Source organism: Fopius arisanus, unplaced genomic scaffold (assembly GCF_000806365.1).
Source record: "Fopius arisanus strain USDA-PBARC FA_bdor unplaced genomic scaffold, ASM80636v1 scaffold00127, whole genome shotgun sequence".
NCBI lineage: Eukaryota > Metazoa > Arthropoda > Insecta > Hymenoptera > Braconidae > Fopius > Fopius arisanus.
Window position 1 is genome coordinate 155,607 of NW_011887866.1, and position 22,309 is coordinate 177,915.

Genomic DNA, 22,309 nt, shown 5'->3' on the forward strand with positions numbered 1-22,309 from the left:
AATGGGTGATATATCAAAGTTTCGAAAATGCGGAAAACATTTAAAACACAATCTCAATTTTATTGCGCAATTGCAGCATTTAATCCTCATCTCATGTAAAATTTCTAAACAACAAATTCCTCCGAAATTTGGCCATGGAATTATTTATAATATTCAATAAACATCGATGACTCGTCGATTCGGATTATTGCCGATTGCAACAGTCCGTACTGCGTTAGACTTGAAAAAAAAAAAATCCATTCGAAAAAATCCTTGAAGAGACGAATCGTCCCCCAAAAAATCGGCGGACGATGTACCTAAAATTGATGGTATAAATTACCTATTGCGCAAAGTTTGAAAGTGATTCATACAAATGTACTCCTCAGGATATAACGGATATAATAAATCAAAGTGACAAGAACTTGGACGGCCATCTGTGAGGAAAGCATTAAAATGCCTCATCACATCTGCGGGTATCAAATTAAAAACGCGCTCCAAGTAAATTCCCCATAATTACTCTAATTATCAAAATTTATTTACAGCATCATTAAAAAAAAATTTACTAATCACCCCGATAAGTACAATTATAATTAATGAATTAATTGAAAAATTCCCATGGAAAAAAATTACGTCTTCAACATTTCAGCTGTTACAGGCGCGTCGCAACTTCGGAACATAAAAAAAAGAAAAAAAAATATGCATTTCAAAGGATTGCAAAACGGAGGAAAAATTAAACAAGTCGCAAATTGTCAATACAATTGCATAATTAAATAATAATGATTTTTCGAGTGAAAATGATAATGGAACGGGAGCGCGGAATCGCGACAGGTCTCTCTCTAAAAAAGCCGCGGGCATGATCCAGAGGTAGAACACGTAACATCAAGTAATCACAGTGGCTTTCGGTGGTGTTCGGCTCGTCTCGGCTCACAAGAGCTCCATTTACAACATACCCCTCCCCCCAATTATTATACTCAAAAGTTTTTCAACCAACATTACCGCTGCAAATAATTTCGACCGCCCGAGGGGTGCAACTGAATTCTCCGCGAGTGAATTTTCAATTTGCAATTTTTCCCTCGATCCTCGATGAGGATGAATAATCGATCTATCGACCTGGTGAATGTGTAGATCACCGGTGTCCCCTCCTTCCCTCTCCTCCCTCCCTCCTCTCGCGATCACTTGTTGGAAGATTATTTTTTTTTACCACTCGTGGAATCAAAAGTGTTACTCCACGTGTTTTATCGCCAGTACCGAGTGCTCATGTCGTGAAAATGGAATGACCACTCGCACAATTGTGCAATTTTTGGTATTTATTGAGGCTGTGTGACCGTGAAATTGTTGAATCGCGTCATGTCCGGTGATTGCTCAGTTGTAATGAGGAATTTGTGAATAGATAACCGACAAATGATAGCGAGTGATTATTCGTGTTGTGGAATGCAGGAAAATTCAAATCTGTTAGCGCGTCGAGACGCTCGTGTACACTTAGTTAATTGACCTACATACTCAATTATAAATTACGATCAAGAGTGAGACGATTTACTCGTTGCTGTTTCAACAGATTAATGGGAGATCGGGGGGGATCGGTTGACCGGCCCATGCATTCCTATCCATTTATTCTTCTTTTATTATTCATTTTTATTTGTTATTAATTGGATGAATTGATGAGGGAATTTGGAGGAATCGGGAGGGAGTGAGTGCAAGGGCTGAGATGGAGGGAGATTTTGGTGGAGTTGGGGGGATTGGTGAATCGGGAAAAGTGAATGTACCGATGAGATCGGTAATAATTAAAGGGAATAATGTCCGTAAAATGAGTACAATGACGGAAGAGGGATCTGAGGATGTGGAGAGGGAGGGGGTTAGTGACTCGATCTCAAATTCTGATGACAGCGATGACGAAGGGATGGGGAGGGGTAGACTGTTGAGCTCCGGAAGTGGAAAAATAGGGACGGAATCGGTAAGTGGATTGAAGAGATCGAGCTCAAGCAGCGAGAGCATTCGTGAGAAAACCGTCAAGCCATGTCCATCTACTTCATCGGCACCGTATCCTGGTGGGGTGCAACCCATTGATGGAATCGAGGGAGCGAAATTGTATCGAGATCACTCGGTACACGGGGGGAGATTGAGTCGGGGAATCGAACCTGGGGGTCGGTACAAGTACTCCAGCATGAGGTCGTTGAAGTCCAGTGTTGGTGATGAGCATCATCATCTTCAGCTGCAGAATGCGTATCAGGCGCAGGCTGGGGGGTGGGCTTCTATCGTTTTTCCTGAGGCACCTGGACAGGCCGCCAGACCTGTTGCCGGTTTTTCCGATTCTGTCTCCATCAGGTCGTTGGCGTCCATCGGGATGGGATCCTCTGATGGCAGGAAACTCACCATCCGGAGGGTTCCAACGTCTCCGTCGGAGTTACTCAATATGGTACATCCACCGACGTGAGTAATTCGTTTTTCTTTTTTTTTTTCTCATTTTGGAAATATTTTTAATTGGGAATTCCCGAGCCAGAGTGAGGGAATTGTTTTTAAACTCAAATTTTTTTCATTCGGATTGAGATTTCCCATTGTATTGAATATAATTTACAATTACAATCAATTTAATTTTATATATTATATATATTTATTTACAATTTGAATTGGAATGAAATTGAAAATTGAAATTGAAAAAAAAAAATTAAATTAAATCTCAGATAAAAATAGAAAAATCATTACCAGTATGAAAATAGAATAATTAAAACCCCCGAGGCAATTATTAACAAAATCCAATGAGCAGTGAAAAAAAAAGAGTTATTCATTGGTTTTTGCCTCTCGGTTGTAATAATAAAATAGATTATCCATCATTTCGAAAAATAGATCGGCCTTCGATGCGTTAGAATTGTCGCGTCAATTCAAATATGTATTTTGCCAGATGAATAGATTGAAATTCAATGCCTTTTCCGGATGAATACCAGTCGATCCACCACTGTCCCAGCGATCGCTTCAATTTTTTTCCTCTTATTTCGTCCTCAGGCCAGTCGATGACATGTCAACCTGCGACAGTTACGATGATGGAGTCGAGGAGGACTCGAGGGACTATCGCCAGCCAAAAAGGCCCCATTGGGCCAATAAAGTTCAATTCGTATTGGCATGCATCGGATATTCCGTGGGTCTTGGAAATGTCTGGAGATTTCCCTACCTCTGCTACAAGAGCGGTGGAGGCGAGTAACAAATAATTTATTAAATAAACAAAAAGAATATAAACTTCAAACTGAAATCAATAAATTATTCAAAATACCCATGTGATGCAATACGCAGCTGATTGCAAATATTGAATTGAGTAAATTTTAATTTTTTCTTATTATTTGAAATTTTTATTAATTAATCAAATATTTACTCCGAAAATTTTTCATCGTAAACAAATAGGTTTAGCATGTTTTACTGAATTATTTGTCTCGGTGATGTGATAAAATGCGTCAAATGAAAACGCGAGGTCCTTCCGACAAAATTTATCAGAGGAAGTAGACTCTTTTCTAATTCGTCCTAATCGACGCGTGCAATTGCAGTATATAACACTGTTAGGCTCGTTATTTAAACTATTCAAGGTCACATTGATGTTCCTTCATTTATTCACACCGTAAGGTACGAGGGGAATAATTATAAAGAGTCTGTAACTCGATAGATTGACACTTCTCATGTGTCCCAGCTCCTGGGGATGTTCTTCTCATCCAATGGATCCACGACCTTGACGTCGTGAATCAAGTTCCCGGGATTAATTAACACCGTGAATTGCGCAAGATTTTTATATAATTTCTCCCCATTAATTTCATAATCCACTCTCGCATCCGTAAATCAATCCGTTTTTTTTTTTTTTCGTTCCGGTTTTCCCGTTTTTTTCCGTTTTATCCCAGAATCGATTGATTTAATGGGAAAACGCAAAAGGACTTTTTTCTAGCCGATTAAACTTCCGATAAAAAAGATTCAGATAATTTTTTTGGGAAAATCGATGCTTTCGGAGATTGATTGATCGGCGATTTTGGGAAATCTGTGAAATTCGATTTATCGCGCACCGAGGCGAATCACTTTGGAATAAAAAAATGATCTCTCGATATTTTTCCCAGATCGATTGAAAGTATCTCTCTGTGATGTACCAACATGTGCCCTTGTCTGAGTAATAATCAATTAACTGGGGAAACTGGGGGATATTAACTTTCCGTGATGACCAGATGAGATTAATAAATTCCCTGTGGCGCTTGATAATTTTTTTAAACTCTCCGTTCGAGGTGAAACGAGGCGAAATCAGATGAATAGCCGTCACGAGGCACTCGTAGAACAAAAAGGAAATAATAACGCCTGGGGTATTGTTTATTCAACAATTGACAGGGATTGGGTTGTACCGATGACGTGTGATGGACGCAAGTCTCGGCCTTACGGAACTGGTCGCAAATGTTTGAGTAAATGAATCCGTCATCGAGTTAGTTTTGAGATTGTAATTAATTAAATTAAATTGACCTATTTTCAAGAGCACTCGCTGGATCCGCTTTGTTCAATGAATCTTTATCCCCCGATCGGCAATTATTCACATAAAAATAAAAAAAAATTGAAAATATTTCACGACCAAAGAGAAATATCAAAATGATCGTTATAACATTTTTTCAAGCCGACAATTAGCTCTTGAAAAAATTACATAACGAAAATTGGGCTATCTCCTTGAGATTCCGGGGTAGCAGGTGCACCCCATGGAAACACTGGGAGACAATAAAATTAATGTTAATTACCAGTTGAATTACTTGTAAAAACATTGGAGCGAATTGATGGGAAAATGCTTGCACCTTCCAGGAATAAATTTAATAAAATGTCATTTGGTTTCAGGTGTGTTCTTGGTGCCGTATTTTCTGATTCTAATTGTTTGCGGAGTTCCTCTGCTGTACATGGAACTTGCCATTGGACAATTTACGAGACGAGGGCCAATCGGTGCTCTAGGTCAAATATGCCCCCTATTCAAAGGTATTGTTCATAATAGGTAATGCATTGAGTATCGAGTGTGGAATAATGAATTGAAAAATAAAAATAATAAAAATTGGGGAATCAGGTGCCGGCTTGTCTTCTGTGGTGATATCATTCCTGATGTCCACTTACCACAATGTGATAATAGCCTACGCGATATATTACTTTTTTACGGCATTCAAGGCCGATCAGCCGTGGTCAGGTTGTGACAACTCCTGGAACACTCCAGCCTGCTGGACCCTCGACTCCAGTCACAATCGCATTCGTCTCAACACTTCGAGAACACCATCCGAGGAATTTTTCGAGTAAAATATTTTAATTTTCCCACTATCACTAGAATTAATTTAATTAGCACGATTCAGAAATTAAGGAATATTAATCATTCGATTTTTTCAAATATCTGATTAACCGGTTTCACTGATTATCGATTTATCTCAAGAAGTATCGATTTCCGGGGAAATGTTTGGGGGACTTTTTTGGGGGTGATTAAATTTCGGTGAGAAAAGGTCTTTTGATGTTTTTCTGGTAAATCAATGGTTTTGAGAGAATCGATAAGTCGACCACTTCGCTACTGATTTATTTAAAATACTCAGCAACAAGGTCCTGCAGATAAGTTCAGGAATTGAGGAGCCTGGAGTACTAAGATGGGAGATTGTCGCCTGTTTGGTGGCAGCGTGGGTGCTGGTGTACTTTTCCATATGGAAATCGATAAAGTCATCTGCACAAGTCAGATATCTAACAGCTACACTGCCATTTCTATTGATATTCGTCTTTCTGACGCGCTCCCTCACCCTGGAGGGTGCGGAAAAGGGACTGCAATTTTTTTTCCGACCCAGGTGGCATTTACTGGCTGATGCCAAGGTACTCCTGTGTGACTATTCCTAAAAAGTACTCCATGTATAAACCAGGAAGCCGATAAAACTCTCCATTTCGCCCATTCGTACGTTTTTAATCATTATCTGAGAATCCACAGCAGATATCGAAATTTCTCTCATAATATTTTTTGCGCCTCTCAATTAGCTCCACGAAAAAGGTCATGACGAAAATTCCGATATCAGCTCTAATTACCGAGATATTAATTAAAAACCGGCCAACACCGCAAACGACGAAATTACGTGAACAACGTCAGGTATTACCTCAGTTTTCTCGGAATATCTCCGGATCTAATGGAGATATCGATTTTCTTTTAATAATTTTTTTTTTCGCTCTCGATTCGCTCTGGAAAAAATGTTATTACCCACATTTCGCTATCTCCAATAGATCCAGAGATATTTATCGAAACGGTAGATAAGAGTTCAATCTAAATGAAGTGGAATGGTTTTACCGGTTTCCTCCGGTATTCAATGAACATCAATTGATATTTACAACTGAAAATTGAATTACAAATGATTATTTTTCCATAGGTTTGGGTCAACGCAGCTGCGCAAATATTTAACTCCGTCGGAATAGCATTCGGATCGATGATATGTTTCGCTAGTTACAATAAATTTCATAATAATATTCTTGTTGATACAGTGGCTGTGTCATTGATCAATGCATTCACTAGTCTTTTGGTCGGGATATTTGCATTTGCCACAATCGGAAATATTGCACAGGAGCAGAATATGTCGGTTGAAGCTGTCCTCACTGACGGTAACGCAAAAAAAAAGCTTACAAAATCTTTCTCTTTGATAAATTAATTTAATGAGATATTTTTTTCCAGGTCCCGGTCTCGTGTTCGTCGTTTATCCTCAGGCAATGGCGAAAATGCCAGCGTCACAATTGTGGGCTGTTCTATTTTTCTTCATGCTCGTTTGTCTCTCCCTCAACAGCCAAGTACGTCAATTACTCGAAACCCCGTTAAATTTAAAATATACCGGTTATTTAATTATTATTTTCAGTTCGCTATTGTCGAGGTTGTGGTCACATCCATTCAAGATGGCTTTCCAAACTGGGTGAAAAGTAATCTTCTTTGTCACGAAATGCTCGTTCTTATTATCTGCACTGTTTCCTTTCTGTTTGGTCTTCCTAACGTGTCGCAGGTGAATTTTTATCTCCCTTCAATTCAGAGAAAAAAAAAATTCAATTATCCCAAGTCCACTTCGCCACAGAATTCATAAATTAAAATAACCATTAATTACGATTATTGTTTCAGGGTGGAATATTTTTTTTTCAACTGATAGATCATTACGCAGCATCAATCTCAATAATGTTCCTCGCATTTTTCGAAGTAATCGCCATCTCCTGGTTCTACGGTGTCCGAAGGCTCTCGAATAACGTGAAAGAAATGACTGGTAGAATGCCTTCGCTATATTTCAGGTGGTGCTGGCTTGTGGCAGCTCCTCTCCTCATAATGGTACAAGATTATATGAATAAATAAAAAATATCCCCTCAATTAATTTGGCGAATAATTGAATGACTTTAATTACGATGAACCGCTGATGATTTTTATTATTTAGGCAGTGTGGGTGTTTAGTCTAATCGATTACGAGCCACCTACATACGGAAATGGAGTGTATAAGTATCCCCTGTGGGCAGAAGCACTTGGATGGGGAATAGCATCGCTATCCCTCATTTGCATTCCAGCATTCGCTGTCTACGTTCTCATTCGCTCCGATGGCATCACTTTTCCTGAGGTATTGGAAAAATAATTCCAGACTATTCCAAAATACTCTCTCTTTCAAGAGAGCTATAAATCCCATTAATCAAGTGCCAGGTCGAAGTGACTCGAGTGCTCAATTGAATTTTTCAGAAACTTCGAAATGCAGTTAGGCCTCACTTCGAGGCCTGCAAACTCTGCGGTGAGGAATACTGCACTGAGCCACTCCACAGCATGGATGAGGACGTCCTCAAGGAGCCTCTCCACGAAATGAATAGTCTGATTCACCCGAATCCAGTGAATTTCATCCCAATCAAATCTCAAATGTAATCCACAATACATCAAATAAATTATTTAATCATACACCGATTTTTCTATTTATTCATCAGCCAATAAAAAAATTTTCTAAAAATGTAAAAATTATGAGAAAAGATATCGAAAAAAAAAAAAAATGGAAGGACCAATATCTAGTGATTACCACCATTTGAATTTAATCGAACGCTCCAACAAAAGGGACTCTTGTTTCAATAGGGAGTAAACGTTAACAGAGTTACCTGTTGGGGGATGGTTTTTAGGGGTAGAGGGTGGAAGGGCTGGTCTACAATGGGGGTTGCGCGCTAGAGAAATTTCTCCCTCTATGGCGTATTGGGGGCTACTGTACTGTGAGGTAGATACCAACATTCAGTACACGATCGTACGTGCTAGCAATCTCAGCTGCCTAATGAAAATTTCAAATAATCAAATTGAAATCGTGCAATTCAGTGACGACTACACCCATCACACCGATAAATTCATTTTTTTAAACGCATAATTACCGAAATTTTTAATTCACCGTGGATTATAGACTCGTTGCGCAATTGTTGATGAAGTTGATACGATTTTTTTGAGGCCGTGATAACAATTCATTGTGAGAGTTTCGAATAAGCACGACTACTTGTTGCTTTCAGGCACGTGCGGAAACAATCTGTTGAATAGTGGGAAATACTTGAGTTTGTTTTTCTCTCCATTTGTTCAGGTGAGAGTAAGTTGTACTCGAATTGAGTCCGACCGACTCATGATTTTTTATCAGTTTATCTTACAGCGAGGGATATAGTATGCATTTTTTTCAAGATATTATTTCTTTTAATCAAATAAATGAATTTACTGATTTGAAAAAATTAGTAATTGATTGGTATTGCTATAATTATTTTATAATTCCACCAGATTTATTCATGAGACTGTAGAAAAAATGCGGGTGTACGTGAGTCGAATCGAATTTATAATTTTTTATTATTGCATCCGCATATTTGATTCAAATAAATTATTTATATCGATCTAGCCCTTAATCTAGGTTTCTACCATAGATCCTATTCCGCTAATAAATCATTAAATCAAATTAGAATCAATCCGGATTAATGAAAATCCTTAGTCCGGATTGATTCAGTACAAATCCTGTAAAATCCCCCGAGGAAGACGAGCCAAATGATTTTTCCCCCAATTGTCATTCGGACTGATGAATTTTGCCGTGACGAAGCACCAGAATATCATGGATTTCCCATAGCTGGAATGCAGTGGAGATAAAAGTGCAAGGGGATGAGGGTGTAGGGTCAGGGACGATCGAGACATGTTCAATAATAAAACTGGCGTACACGTTTCATGGAAAATAAAGGGGGGAAGAGAAAAAAAAAAGAAAAAAAATTACCTCGTGGATTATATATTTTTTTTACTCTGTCATATTGAACGTGTCATCCCAGCAGAGTGGATCGTTGACGCAGCGATGATGGCATGTCAAGAAAGCGCTTAACTACGATTAAATGAATCGTAATAGAGGCCTGTTGGATGCTGGGTATTATGTGAAGCTAAAAAGAATCTCATTGACGTGTCTTCCGCTTTTTATGAGGCTAACACGAAATTTTATTTCAATTAGAGCTCAAGAGCTTGCACTGTGGGGTTGAAATTGTTGGTGTAAATTTTTCGAATGACTGAGACAAATGTTGAATATTATCTCCTTGGTACAGGGTAGGATGTCACCCCATAACGGCACTTGCATGGCAGAATCCAGTTCACTTCGTAGTTTATCATCTGACGATGTGTCAGCAACAAAATCCAGGAACAAATCGTGTTGGGCCCGTGCAACCGATCCAGCTCATCGACGTGGCAGACGTATCCAATTGCTACAAATGCTTGTATTACCATTTATACCGATACTCGCTTTAATTGTACAAACGGCTAATACTCTTCATGACATTCTTATTTATCGACAAGAAGTCTCCGACATCGAGACACAGGTAAATTGTCAAGATGTACACTTTACATTACGATTTTCCGCACAAGGTCTTTTCATATTTCCTTTTGAAACCAATTTCCACTGTTTTTAATTGTTCTTCTAGATCGATCAATGAAAATAATGAATTAATAATTAGAGAGAGTTCATTATTAAATTTCCATACATCTAGCGGTAGGATAGCGGCAGGAGTAGATACTATTAATTGAGCTATTGAAGAGAAATAGTGCCGTCATCCCCTTTTCTCAAGACTCGTCGTTACACTTTCATAAAAAAAGTAGATGTGTACCTTCTCCCTTTTTTTTTATGTACGATCGATCAAATGAGTTATATGCCGTCGAGTGGAATGAGTGTCGTACAAATATGTATAAACGCACCCATGTACCCTTTTATTATACCTCTCGAGGAAAAGAATAAAAAAAACCAATGTACACAACATCGTTTCAATGCACTCGACCAGTACAAACGATTATTCCACGTAAACCCAAATGCCTTGGGTAATGACACTTTGTTTATAAATTTTTTATGAGATATAATAATAAATAATAGGTGACCATTGCTACCGATCTTGGGGTTGTCGTCACACGTCTGCAGCTCGAGCGATCTGAAGTCGCTTTTTTTATCTACACCAATCACAGCAAAATGAGGTGTGTTATTATAATTAAATTGACAATCTCTCATTCTCAGTTATTTACTACTTAAAAGTGGAATGAACTGCCGTTTATGCAGCAGTAACGATTTTTTAAATCAATTAATGGTAATCGGAGAATTGAAAAAATAAAAATATTCCTCTGTCTTTTACAAGATTTTTCTAGATATTCTCGAATTCGAAAATTGAGAGGAAATGTTTTTAAAAAATTGGTGATGGGAGATGAGAACAAAGGGCTGTCCTCGATTTTTTTCACCGTGTCTGCCGATATCGAGGATGCGGGTACAATCGAGGAGTCTATCGGGGACAATGTCGACACCCCATTTCCTTTGAAAAAATTCGAACTAGATAAAGATAAATGTAAACAACTGACAAGACGATATTCACTGAATAATTGGGTAATTTGAAAGGAAAAATGGAATGTTAAAGAGCAACTCGGTAAAACCGAGCGGAAATTCAATTTTTTTTTCAGCATCCGGTATATCTCGAGAACCATCTATTTTCCGTGAAAACATCACAGAATATTTTTTATTCATCATCAAATTCTCCAAAATAAAGTTTTTATCACATTTTCTCTCAAACCCAACAGATTTCCAATAAATCGATATTCAACTGACGTCGTCCTGAATTTTTTGATTCTCCGTGACACCCGCACGGAATAATTTTCATTTCCTCCACTTGGCTTTTAAACAATTATTTTTATTACCATATAAATATTGAAAAGGCCTTGTTTAAACAATTTTCCACTGATGATACAGCGATCAGTACGATTTCCGGAGGTTGAACCTGACCCAGAGATACGCAACGACCGACGAAACGTTGAGGAACCTGACGACGTGGCCCCTGGTGACAGTTCCAACGGACGAGGCCAAGACCCAGACCTACGACGTCGTCAATCGAGAGGCTTTTCAAGCTCGACTCGACGACTTCAGGTAAATTCCACTCGGAATTCTTTTTCGCCTGAGCTTTTCGGTGCGGATGGCTATTGATCGAGTGAATGAGGTATCGACATATTTTTTTTTTTTACAAACCATCAATCACTCAATGACCAATATAGCCACTCAGGTTGGCGTAATAAATTCGCTCAAAGCAGAGCATCTGGGGTGGTGGTCGCCTCATGGATGACCGCACCACCGATCATTTAGAGTACCTAAATGTTATGTATACATATGTGCAGGTGTAAATGGAGTCCTAATCAACTCCATCACTTTTATATCACCGGTCACTCCATTGTCATCGACACTCCCAAAATCTCCCTCGAATTCTTTCATTCAGAAATTTAAAAAATAAATAAATAATGCCATCAGCGAAATTCCTCAACCTTTCAGGCAAAAAATAAACGAAGAGAGTAGTATATCCGAGGTGATGACTTGGTACGAGAACGTCAACGCAGAAATGCTGAATATCCTGACGAATCAGATTAAAGAGACTGACAACAGCGGAGTCTGGAGGTACCTTTATACTGTACTAAGGAGAAATAATAATTCTGCTGATTAAACAAAGTCAAATCCCTGAGTAAATAAATTTGGATGGCAGAATAAATTTTCTCCTCAGTTCTAAAATATTTTTCCCACTATTCATAGGGTATTTATTGCAGATATTTAATCGCCTTTAAGAATTTGTTACGGAGCATCGAGAGCATCGGCATTTCCTCGGTTTATGGAATAAATTATTTCGGTCGGGGAATTCTCCTGAAGGAGAGTTACGTTAGCTATATCAGACACGAGGCACTTGGAAGGGATTTACTTAATGGATCACTCTCCTATGTACCACATCTCAAGGAATTGTACATTGAACTCACAAGGACAATGCCTGATTACGGCAAGATGAAGTCAAGGCAATTACCCCACAATTTCAGCGATAAACACGCAATTAACATTTTAAATTTTTTTTGCGAAGTGGTAAACTAAGATAATATCTCGGAAATGAAGGCAGATAGCGATTTTCTCACAGATATCTTTTTTGTAGTTCTCATCTTTTTTTATAAATAATATTTACATGAAAAATTCTTTACGGTCCCACAGCTCGGAGATATTGCGCAAAAATCGGCCTCGAAAAAAATTCAATTATCGTAATTCATCACTTCGCTACAAATTTCCTCTCAATAATCTGAAAAACCATCACATTACCGTCAAAACGTCAAATAACTTTTTTTTCGGTCGCTCAATTTTCCAGAAAAACGATCTTTTGATATTTTTTCCTACAACCAAAAGTTTCCCAGATAAATCGATATTTTAAAGGTGTCAAAAACTCAATTTCCCGAATGAGAAAATTCCTGCGCTTTTTTTTCCCTTTCGAAGAGAAAATTAAATTAAAAAATTTTTTAAAATTCTCCTGAAATATCAAATACTTACCTTTACCTGTAAATTTTTTTTACACTCCCGAGTCGACTGAAAAAACGACAAAACAATCAATTAATCGAAATTTCGATCTCAGACGAGACGAGATTTTACGTAATCTCTCCCGGAAGCCGAGCGTCGCCGACGCAATTGCTTATTTCGATTCCATGGCGATGTACGTCGACGAGCTCAGAAAAATTCAAACAGAGTTGCGTCACATGATACGGTAACTTGTAGATTAACGCTAGTCCTTCATTTAGTAATCGCAAATAATTTCGAAGTAACGAGAGACTTGAATCATCGCCAGGGAGAACGTCAACTCGACGCTCCAGGAGGCGAGCAACAGACAGGTAGCCGGAATAGCCATCGTAGCCCTGGTCCTGGTAATATCTCCAATCATCATAATTCTGGTTCGAAATGCTGTCGCAACGATTCAGGTGGGAGTGATTAACGAATGATCCCGTAAAGGATTAATCATGATGGGTGAATTTATCGCAGGTTTACGCTGCCAACCTGGCCCAAAAGGCGAGGGAATTGAAGCGCGAGAAGAGGAAGAGTGACACCCTCTTATTCCAGATGCTACCACCATCAGTAGCTCAACAACTCAAGCAGACGCAGCAGGTTGAAATGCGTATGCCCGTCAAACAATTAATGCCGAATAATAAACAATCGATATCCAACGAAAGTATTTTTGTCTTTTTAAGGTACCTGCTGAGTACTACGAGGCTGTCACCGTATATTTCAGTGATATCGTTGGATTCGTCGAGATCGCTGCTGAAAATACACCCCTAGAGGTAATTTCAGCAATCCGAATCCAATTTATTTAATCGGTTTATAATTGGAAAATTATTTTGGAGGTCGTGACGTTCCTCAATTCGATTTATAAACTCTTCGATGCGAGGATCGAGTGCTATGATGTGTACAAAGTCGAGACCATTGGGGATTCCTACATGGTGGCCTCAGGATTGCCAGTGAGAAATGGTAAATTATTCTTGTCCATCCTAAAATTGAGTTCACGTCGGAATATCACTGTTTCAGGGGATAAGCACGTGTCCGAGATCGCGACGATGGCCCTCGATCTCCTCGCTGCCTCCTCGATTTTTCAAGTTCCTAAGAGACCTGGGGAGCGGCTGCAAATTCGCAGTGGTGCACACACAGGGCCGGTGGTTGCGGGAATTGTTGGCACGAAGATGCCACGGTATTGCCTCTTCGGGGATACCGTTAACACTGCGAGTAGAATGGAATCCACTGGAGAAGGTAGCACATTGGGCAATTGAAAATTGAATTTCATCCTCTCCACCCCCTCAGAACCATCAAAACCATTTAAACAATAAATAAATAAATTTCAGCGTTGCGAATCCATATAAGTTTGGAGATGAAGAAGGCCCTGGAGGCAGTTGGGGGTTTCAAGATCATGCACCGAGGGCTGGTGGACGTGAAAGTAATGAAATGAATAAAGGGCCCGAAAATAGCAAATCAAAATGAATTGCCTTGTGCTTTCAGGGTAAAGGCCTGATGGACACCTACTGGCTGGAGTGTAAAGACGGTGGAATTGCCCGAGCAACGGAGCTTGACCTGCCGACATTTTTCGAGGACGTTCGTCCAGTGTTCATGCGTCGTCTCCGTGAGGAAGAGTCACTCTGATGTGAGCCATACTCCCGTCGGGACCTATGGTACCTAAACCGACAGGGGCCACTCCGTCCGAACCCTTGCATCCGCCTGTCCCAGCCGAATCTCATCGATCACCTCAAACGACCAAGTCTCACACCGGGAAATCCCAAGAAGACACGCCTCTCCCAACCGAATCTCCACATAAACCCAGTGAAACCCCCAGTCCCCCTGTCCCAATCCTCGATAGACTCCCAGGACTCAAACATCACCGAGAATACAAGATCGACAACACCACTGCCTCCCAGCTATTCACCAGCTAGTCAGAGATCTCGTTACTCCCAGCCCAATCTTCCCACCCTCATGATTCCATACAGCAATGACAATTCAAGGTCCAGTGCATCGCCAGACAGGCGATACAGAATGTCCCAGCCAACGCTCAATTCCAGTTTCTCTGGTTTCAATTTCGTCGGCTCGAAATTCTCGTACAACAGTCTACGTACGTCGGGTGATGTCTCGATTAATTATCAGGTCAAGGAGAACAGACTGTCGACGCCGAACGTTCATTCTTACGTGGAGGGGATGAATGTTGGGAGGAAATTGAGTGGTCATCATGGATCACCCTCGAGATTGGCCTTCGGGCCGGCCACCAAGAGGGAAAGACTCTCACAACCGACATTGATCACTGGGGATTATTACCCAGGTGATAATTTATCATCAAGTCATTACCAATTGTTGCCAGAATGATTAATTAAACGATTATTCTATCCCCAGGAAAAGTTCACCACCAGAGGCTGTCGTATCCCTGCCTCTCCACCTGGAACGAACGTCCGACGAATTTGCATTCCCCGATAAAACAGAAACGTTTTGGCCCGTCAAAAGTAAAAGTGAGTCAACGAGATCGACTCTCTGCCCTGGACTTTGGCTCCAAGTACAAGCCAAAGGACACAAAAATTCGTGACCGATTTTCGATACCAGAGTTGGAGAGTCAGAACGAATTGAAATTGATAGCTGGCACACCGAAGCAGAGGTTCAGCCTCGACAGCCAGTTGAATCCTGATGGTACGAGAGCAAGACGCCTGCTACCTTCGCCCATATCCGAGCACCAGACAAAGGACGAGAAGAGTATTGCCCCGAGTGATGGATTAGAGGGGGTCATCATCGCCTCGACAACACCTCTCCTGCCGTCATCCGAGAGGCAATTTCTCGTGCCCATATTTAACAGTAAACCCCTGCCAGCACCACCACCTACACCAGTAGTTTCTCGAGAGAGAATGTCAGTACCGGAGATCAGGAACTCCAGCTTGAGGAGACTTCTGGATCCTCCTGGCAGACAGAGACACAGTATTTCAGCATTTCGTCAGAGTCTCATGAGCATAGAGAAGAGTCCAGAGGGGAACGAGGCAAAATCCGAGATTATCGATCCACAAGAGGAGAAAATCGAGAGGAAGAGCATCTCCGTGGAGCCCCCAGTGCTCGAGGCCGACGAGACAAAGGTCAAACCCATGCCTAAACACATCCAGAAACATTATTCATACACCTATGATACCAAGGAAGATGCAAGACAGGTGATTGGAAAACTCATGGCTGGAAAACCCAGGAAAAAATATCTCGAGAGCAATTTCGATGAGAACGAGCAAGTCATCACAACCGTTATCGAGACTGAGATACCCATGATTCTCAGTAGTCCCAAGTACATGAAGAAGACTCATGTTTACTCCAGCGAGCCACCCAAATGGATGAAGAAGTGTCTCGAGGGGGATAAAAAAGTCGAGGAGACGTTGAAAATTAATCAGAAAAATCGAACATCCCCTGGGAAAAAGACATCACCGGGCTCCACGTCGCCCGGAAAGAAAATTAAAAAAGAGGGAAAAGAGGAAAAGGATAAAAAATACTTGTCGCAGGTTAAAGATACGACGATTCGAATGAAATCGACGAGAAATCTTGGGGAAAATAAATACGAAGTCGCTGTTAGTTCTAATATATCTGAAACTGATATCTGCAGGCTTTATGGTATTGAGTGTGAGTCTGAGAGTGAAGATTCAACGTCTGTTTAAATTAATTTTATTAGGTTTTACTTCTGTCTGCAGTGGAGTAATTATTCCAGTGGTGGAGGGATAAAGTACAACACTTCGATAATAAATTTTTCAGGAATATCTCGTGATATAATGAAATTCTTATCAGGATAGTTTTTGTAGGTCTGTTTTCCCTCCGCAAAAAAGGTCCTGATAAAAAATGAAATACATCCATTGGATCCTGAGATATCTCGAAAAAAAACGGGATGTGTTGTCCCTCAATTAATCGCTACTGACATTTTCTTTGTAGAATAAAGAAAATAATTACTCTCTCGCATGGCACAAACATGGAATTTTTATCGTGTAATGTTGGTCATTCCGAGTGATAAAAACTGTATAAAAATACACTTTCTAGATGAAAGAGATATACAACATATATATATATATATATTATATATTATAAAATAAATTGAGAGAATAAACAAATCGGCCAGCGGATTATCAATGGGCAATACAAATACTACTATTTTTATCTCAAATTACTTCAAGGCCATATTTCAACAGCAATTATGTTTTTTAAGTACCACTTTTTTTGTACTCCCAATTATTTATAATATTTTTTATATTTTGGGTATTTGTTCATCGAAGATGTTGCCTACCGTTGACGCCAGCATCGATAATATTAACAGACGGTGGCACAACGTGAACTATTTGATCACCCTCTCTGATAAACGATGGGACGGATACGTCTGGTCTCACTTCGACCCTCAATACTCGACTTTTGTTTCCAATCATGCATTTAAATCGTGTGTCGACTGTCACCATCAGATCACTCCCTCTCAGCCTGAATTAAATAATTAATATTATCAACACATGAATAAATAAATAAATATCATTTTTTATCATCACAATATCCACGTCGAATAATATCAGCTCCTCTATAAATTCACGTATAATTCTTCGAATATTGAAATAAATTCAATTGATAAAGGTGAAGGGGTCTTATCTCCTTCTGAAAATCTCAGAATATCTCTGAATAGGTGAATATTTATTTTGGAATAGTACGAGCAGAATATTTCCACGAGAATATGATGACCGAATTATTTAGTACGTACTGATAATATCTCGTACACAATACGCCAACGACCTCTCCCACTCTGTTATCCTTAGCTGTGATGGTGAAAATAAAATCATTTCCTCTATTCGAATGAATCGTGACAAGCTGATCCCTCCCTGGTGACACACTGATGCCAGTTATTTCTGTGATGGGAATGCCTTTTTTCATAGTCTTAAATTTCGAACTCTCCATTTTGTATATCGCGTGCTCGGTTATAACGAGAACGCGATCCGCTTGTTTGTCAAATCTGAAGATAAACATAAATAATTTCATTGATTGTATATTAATGTACCTCATCGATATTTACTTGTTTGTCTTCCTGATGAAGGCACTGAATAAAACTGTTTTAAAGTGATCAGAATTTTTTAAATTATTGATTGACGAGTTGAAAATATCGTAGTGATTATTTTCGTCGGGCCTCGAGAGATAATTGCCCTCCCACCGTCTTTCCTGTCCCCAGTGCTGCCTCTTGGGCCTGAGAACTGCGCCCGCAGCCATCTGCAACAATAAAAAAAAAATAATACAAGCATAAAAAAATAAAAATTACATTATCTCATCCAAAGTGACCAGTTGGCAGAATAATCAGAGAATAACTGGTACCTTGAGCCTCAACTGCGGCCACTCCTCCCTGGGAATTTTCCTCAGGATCATCCAAGCATACCACCTGGCAAACATCATCCTCAGGGCATTCACCACATGCCTAACAGCAAAATTTTCGTGTGGCCACTGCAAATTTTTCCCATACTTGGGCATACTCTTGGCATCCCTGAATATTCTCTCCAACTCACAGATATACCGACGCCTCTTCATCCTCCTGTAATGCTCCATCATGACAATCGCTGCCTTCATTTTCCTATACTCCCTCCGGCAGATGTATCCCCGCCACTGTTTCTGCAGGAGTACGACAATCCCAGGTATCAAATCGCTTCTAGCCTTCTCCAGGGCAAACAGAGTCTTCGGCGATCGTATGAATACCTTGGTGCGTCCATACTTAACGTCATGTGCAAATCCCTTCTCCTCGAGTAGTGTTCTCACCCCATCCTCGTCACTACCCCCTCGATAATTCGGCCACGTGTACTGAGATATCATTTTGTATCTCTTGAGAAATTTGTCGTACCTCTGTCTGTACACGAAACCAGCCCTCCTCACCAGAATATTCTCGAGGAGGCCGAGGTATCGCACCTGGTGCTCAACCCTCTCCTCGTCGAACAGCACTGGGGATTTAACTTCATTGGGTTTAATGCAGCGCACGTAGAAGGGCTCTTTGCTGGTTAAATTCTTCACCAGAGCAATCATTGAATTTCGAAATAGAGTGCCAGCTGTGAGGGGTCTCTTGGTGGTTTTCGTGATGGCCTCAGAACCCTCTGGCCACATCTCACTTATTATTCTACTGCTACTACTGTACATCAGACGTTTGAAGTCCTGGAAGAGCGTATCCTTATTTTTATTGAGAAAACCGTTTATGTCGTACACAACGTCACCAGCGTAATGCTTTATTCGGAATTGTTTTCTGTGCTCCAGCTGCTTGTCCATTGGACTCAGCTGACGGGATGTGTAGTGCTTGTGATTTGATAGCTTCTTGTCCATCGCCTCCAGCAGCATCTCATCAGTAATCTTTCCGACGTTCAAACATGCTTCATCCATTATCGCTAATATTCCCTTGTGGTTCTGCTCCACGAGATCGCAAATAATTTGATTATTGAAATACTCAATGGCCTGCCAAGCAATCCCCTCCCTCTGGTACTCCTCTTGTTCGCGTTTCAGTACTAATTCTATGAACAACTGCTGCAATTTCTCGTTGCAATAATTGATGCAGAATTGCTCGAAGCTATTCACCTCGAATATCTCAAAGCCGTAAATATCCAAAACACCGATTACCGTGCCCCGGTATCGTTTGTAGAATGTGTCATCGTCGTGAACGTTTATACACGCGTTTATTCGTGACACTATCCACGAAAAAAGTCTATCGTATATTGCCTAAAGAAGAGAAATAATCACTGGAGTTAAATAATTTTCTGGAAAAGCAATTCAGAAAAAAATCGTTAAGCAATCTGGATCGTAAAAAATAAAATACTTTAGCCAGAGCGTCTCGCCCATATTCGGCCTCCATGAGTCCATGAATCTTCTGCATGACCTCACCCCCAGCTGCAATGACCCTCTCTGAGAGAGCCCTCCCCAGCTCATTACTCTGAATCCCAAAGAGTTTCGCAGCATCACTCAAAGCCTTTTTATTCTCAATCACCAATTTATCATCCTCCAGAGTGAACCTCACGTTGCCCAAATGCAAAATCCCCGAGACAACGTTCCAGAGGGTTTTAACGTCATCCGGAGAAAACCTCAGGGTGCTCAGAGCAGAATTCACTGCTTTATATTCACTCCTGTCTGTTGTTATATTTTTTCCATGACTAATATAGTAATAGGCACTCGGATCCGAGACTAAACCCCGAGAGTTCAATTCCATTTCACTACAGCCGTTCAATAACTAAAATTAATAATTCCTCATTAACTATTGAATTCATAATTAATTAATTGAATTGATCAAGGCAGAGATTCAGGGATTGAAGAATTCAGACCTGATAAAAGCAGTGAAAATTTCGCTCTCCTTTCTGCTGATAAACGACCCTAGATTTTTCGAGGAGATAATTCGTGACATGACCCCCAACAGGATCACCCTTGAAGTCAAAATTAATGTCCATGTACTTTCCAAATCTCGATGAATTGTCATTTCTGTTGGTCTTGGCATTTCCAAATGCCTCAAGAATGGAATTAGATTGTATAAGTACATTTTTCACCCTAAAATGTATATTTATAATAACGACTAATTGCACAAATCATCCAATTGTCTAAACAATTAAACAAGAAAAACCTCTCAATCTCCTGCTGTCCGGATAAATTAGTGATTGCAGCTATGTACTTCATTATGATTTTACTGGCCTCGGTTTTGCCAGAACCAGACTCTCCACTTATGACAATGCATGTGTCACGACCTTGTTGTTTCATTTCGCGATGGACAGCATCGGCTATCGCGAATATGTGAGGTGGATTTTCAAACAGCTCTCGCCCTGAAGATGATTTATGATGAATTTAAATATCTCGATGGATAAATATTCATTAAAATCCTTCGATGAAGGATTTCATTATTTTATTTACCTTTGTATTTATTTATTTGATCGGTTTCATACTCGTGAGTTGTCCTGTACGGATTTACACTGACGCACACCTCGCCGATGTACGTGTAAAATTTACCCCCCGAAAATCTAGAGAAAATTTTAAATAACGCATTTATTATTATTTATTGATTCATTATTTTTTATTATTCGTTATTTCATTGTTGTAGGGGAATTTTTCGTGTGAAAAATTGTTGTATAACTTGAAAAATGAGAATATATCGGCAGTAATTACTCAACATTTCTAGATAGTTAATTAATAATAATTATCGAGTGCCAATTCGATTGTAACAAATGATGAAAAAAATATACGATAAGAAAATAAAAGATAATCATCAGGCTTTTGCCTACTTTTAATTAATCCCGATTTCTCGCCGATAAAATAAAAATCCATTTGTTATCAGTGACTTATTACCGCACTGATGACTCATCACGTTGATAAACCTTATCTCGAAAGGTTGTTTGTCGCAGGAAGCGACAAAATCCGATAGAAAATGGGAAAAAAAAAAGAAGCCGTGCCCTAGAACCGAGACAGTGAATCAACATCATGATGTCAGAGTTCGATACATTCTCATTGCTCCATTGAGAGAAAAAAAATGCATAATAAAAGATGAGTAAACAAGCAAGACAGTCCCTGAGTGACTCACGAGATGCTTTTCCCAGAAATGTTTAAATCATTAGGACACGGATAAAAGTGGAACAGTGATGCAAGAGATTTAAATTTTAAGAAGATAATTCATTCGTAATTCACCACGCCTTTCCCATTATCGACAATTCCATTGGACAATTGCAGCCTATCGAGTGATTAAACCAGTGCTAGAAAAAAATTTGAATCTTTTCCTTGGCTTGAGCCCTAAAGAAATAAAAATGAATGCAAAACCTGGAGAATAATTCTCAGAGACTCTCCCAAAAGCCAAATAAATAAAAATAAAAGTGCACACAACAAAATAAAAAAAAAACAGCTGACAAGTGTTGCTGTCGATACAGTTAATCGAACTGTTGTTTCTTAGTAAACAATAAACAAATGGATTAAATGATCATGAACTCGTTTTCCGCATTTGCAAAAAAGCCCAGAGAAATGCCTCGAACGAAAAAATAAAAATTATTGAAATAAACCATTGAGTTCTGACCTTGTTCTGAGATTTTTCACGACATTTTCGATGGTGATTTCATCGAGAAGAACAAAATCTCCGATTCCGACCTCTGGATGCGCTGCCATTGTCACTGAAGCCCCTCAAATCCTTTTTTTTTGAATATACAAAATGTGGAACACTTGTTGACACGAGAGCAGAAAAAAAAAGGAATGATTATCAGGGGAGAATTAACGGTTGCATTTGACTTTCAATGTGCATGTGTGCCACCTGGCTGACTCACGTCGGCACCCTGGAGTTCTGTTTATCACTTTTACACACACGTTACCGAGGTATTACACTATTGCAGGGATTATTCACGTATGTGCATCCAGAGAGACTGACTAAAGCAGAGGGTCAGTTCAGGGCGTTTGAGTGACCCCAGCTGCATCGTAGTACTGCACCCCAAGCGAGGGAGGGCGCCACACCCAATGCTGGGGTGTTTTTTTTTTAACCAAGTTTTTATTGCAATGCTGGGGTGTCCATCGAGTCG

The 22,309-nt window shown here is 39.8% G+C and overlaps 4 protein-coding genes across 4 annotated transcripts; 3 read left to right on the top strand and 1 right to left on the bottom strand.

Moving 5' to 3' along the window:
• The first annotated feature begins 873 nt into the window (after positions 1-873).
• ine (inebriated) lies at positions 874-7,891 on the top strand. The gene is made up of 11 exons (XM_011313703.1): positions 874-2,406; positions 2,977-3,164; positions 4,816-4,950; positions 5,036-5,255; positions 5,544-5,811; positions 6,354-6,582; positions 6,653-6,765; positions 6,831-6,971; positions 7,085-7,285; positions 7,389-7,565; positions 7,682-7,891. Exons 1-11 carry the CDS (start codon positions 1,685-1,687, stop codon positions 7,856-7,858), a joined length of 2,571 nt encoding a protein of 856 aa, XP_011312005.1. The 5' UTR covers positions 874-1,684; the 3' UTR covers positions 7,859-7,891.
• Positions 7,892-9,449: 1,558 nt separating this feature from the next.
• Positions 9,450-14,445, top strand: LOC105271918 (uncharacterized). The gene is made up of 13 exons (XM_011313743.1): positions 9,450-9,795; positions 10,341-10,438; positions 11,199-11,372; positions 11,769-11,891; positions 12,038-12,346; positions 12,877-13,005; positions 13,087-13,216; positions 13,278-13,400; positions 13,484-13,573; positions 13,637-13,760; positions 13,818-14,036; positions 14,129-14,220; positions 14,283-14,445. Exons 1-13 carry the CDS (start codon positions 9,499-9,501, stop codon positions 14,421-14,423), a joined length of 2,049 nt encoding a protein of 682 aa, XP_011312045.1. The 5' UTR covers positions 9,450-9,498; the 3' UTR covers positions 14,424-14,445.
• Positions 14,427-16,465, top strand: LOC105271896 (uncharacterized). The gene is made up of 2 exons (XM_011313705.1): positions 14,427-15,090; positions 15,162-16,465. Exons 1-2 carry the CDS (start codon positions 14,751-14,753, stop codon positions 16,442-16,444), a joined length of 1,623 nt encoding a protein of 540 aa, XP_011312007.1. The 5' UTR covers positions 14,427-14,750; the 3' UTR covers positions 16,445-16,465.
• On the bottom strand, positions 16,436-22,126 carry Myo31DF (Unconventional myosin ID). Its single transcript, XM_011313704.1, has 9 exons — positions 21,817-22,126; positions 20,670-20,776; positions 20,386-20,581; positions 20,093-20,312; positions 19,594-20,001; positions 18,120-19,496; positions 17,827-18,017; positions 17,518-17,766; positions 16,436-17,246 (listed from the first exon to the last, which is right to left on the bottom strand). Exons 1-9 carry the CDS (start codon positions 21,903-21,905, stop codon positions 17,042-17,044), a joined length of 3,042 nt encoding a protein of 1,013 aa, XP_011312006.1. The 5' UTR covers positions 21,906-22,126; the 3' UTR covers positions 16,436-17,041.
• Positions 22,127-22,309: the final 183 nt, after the last annotated feature.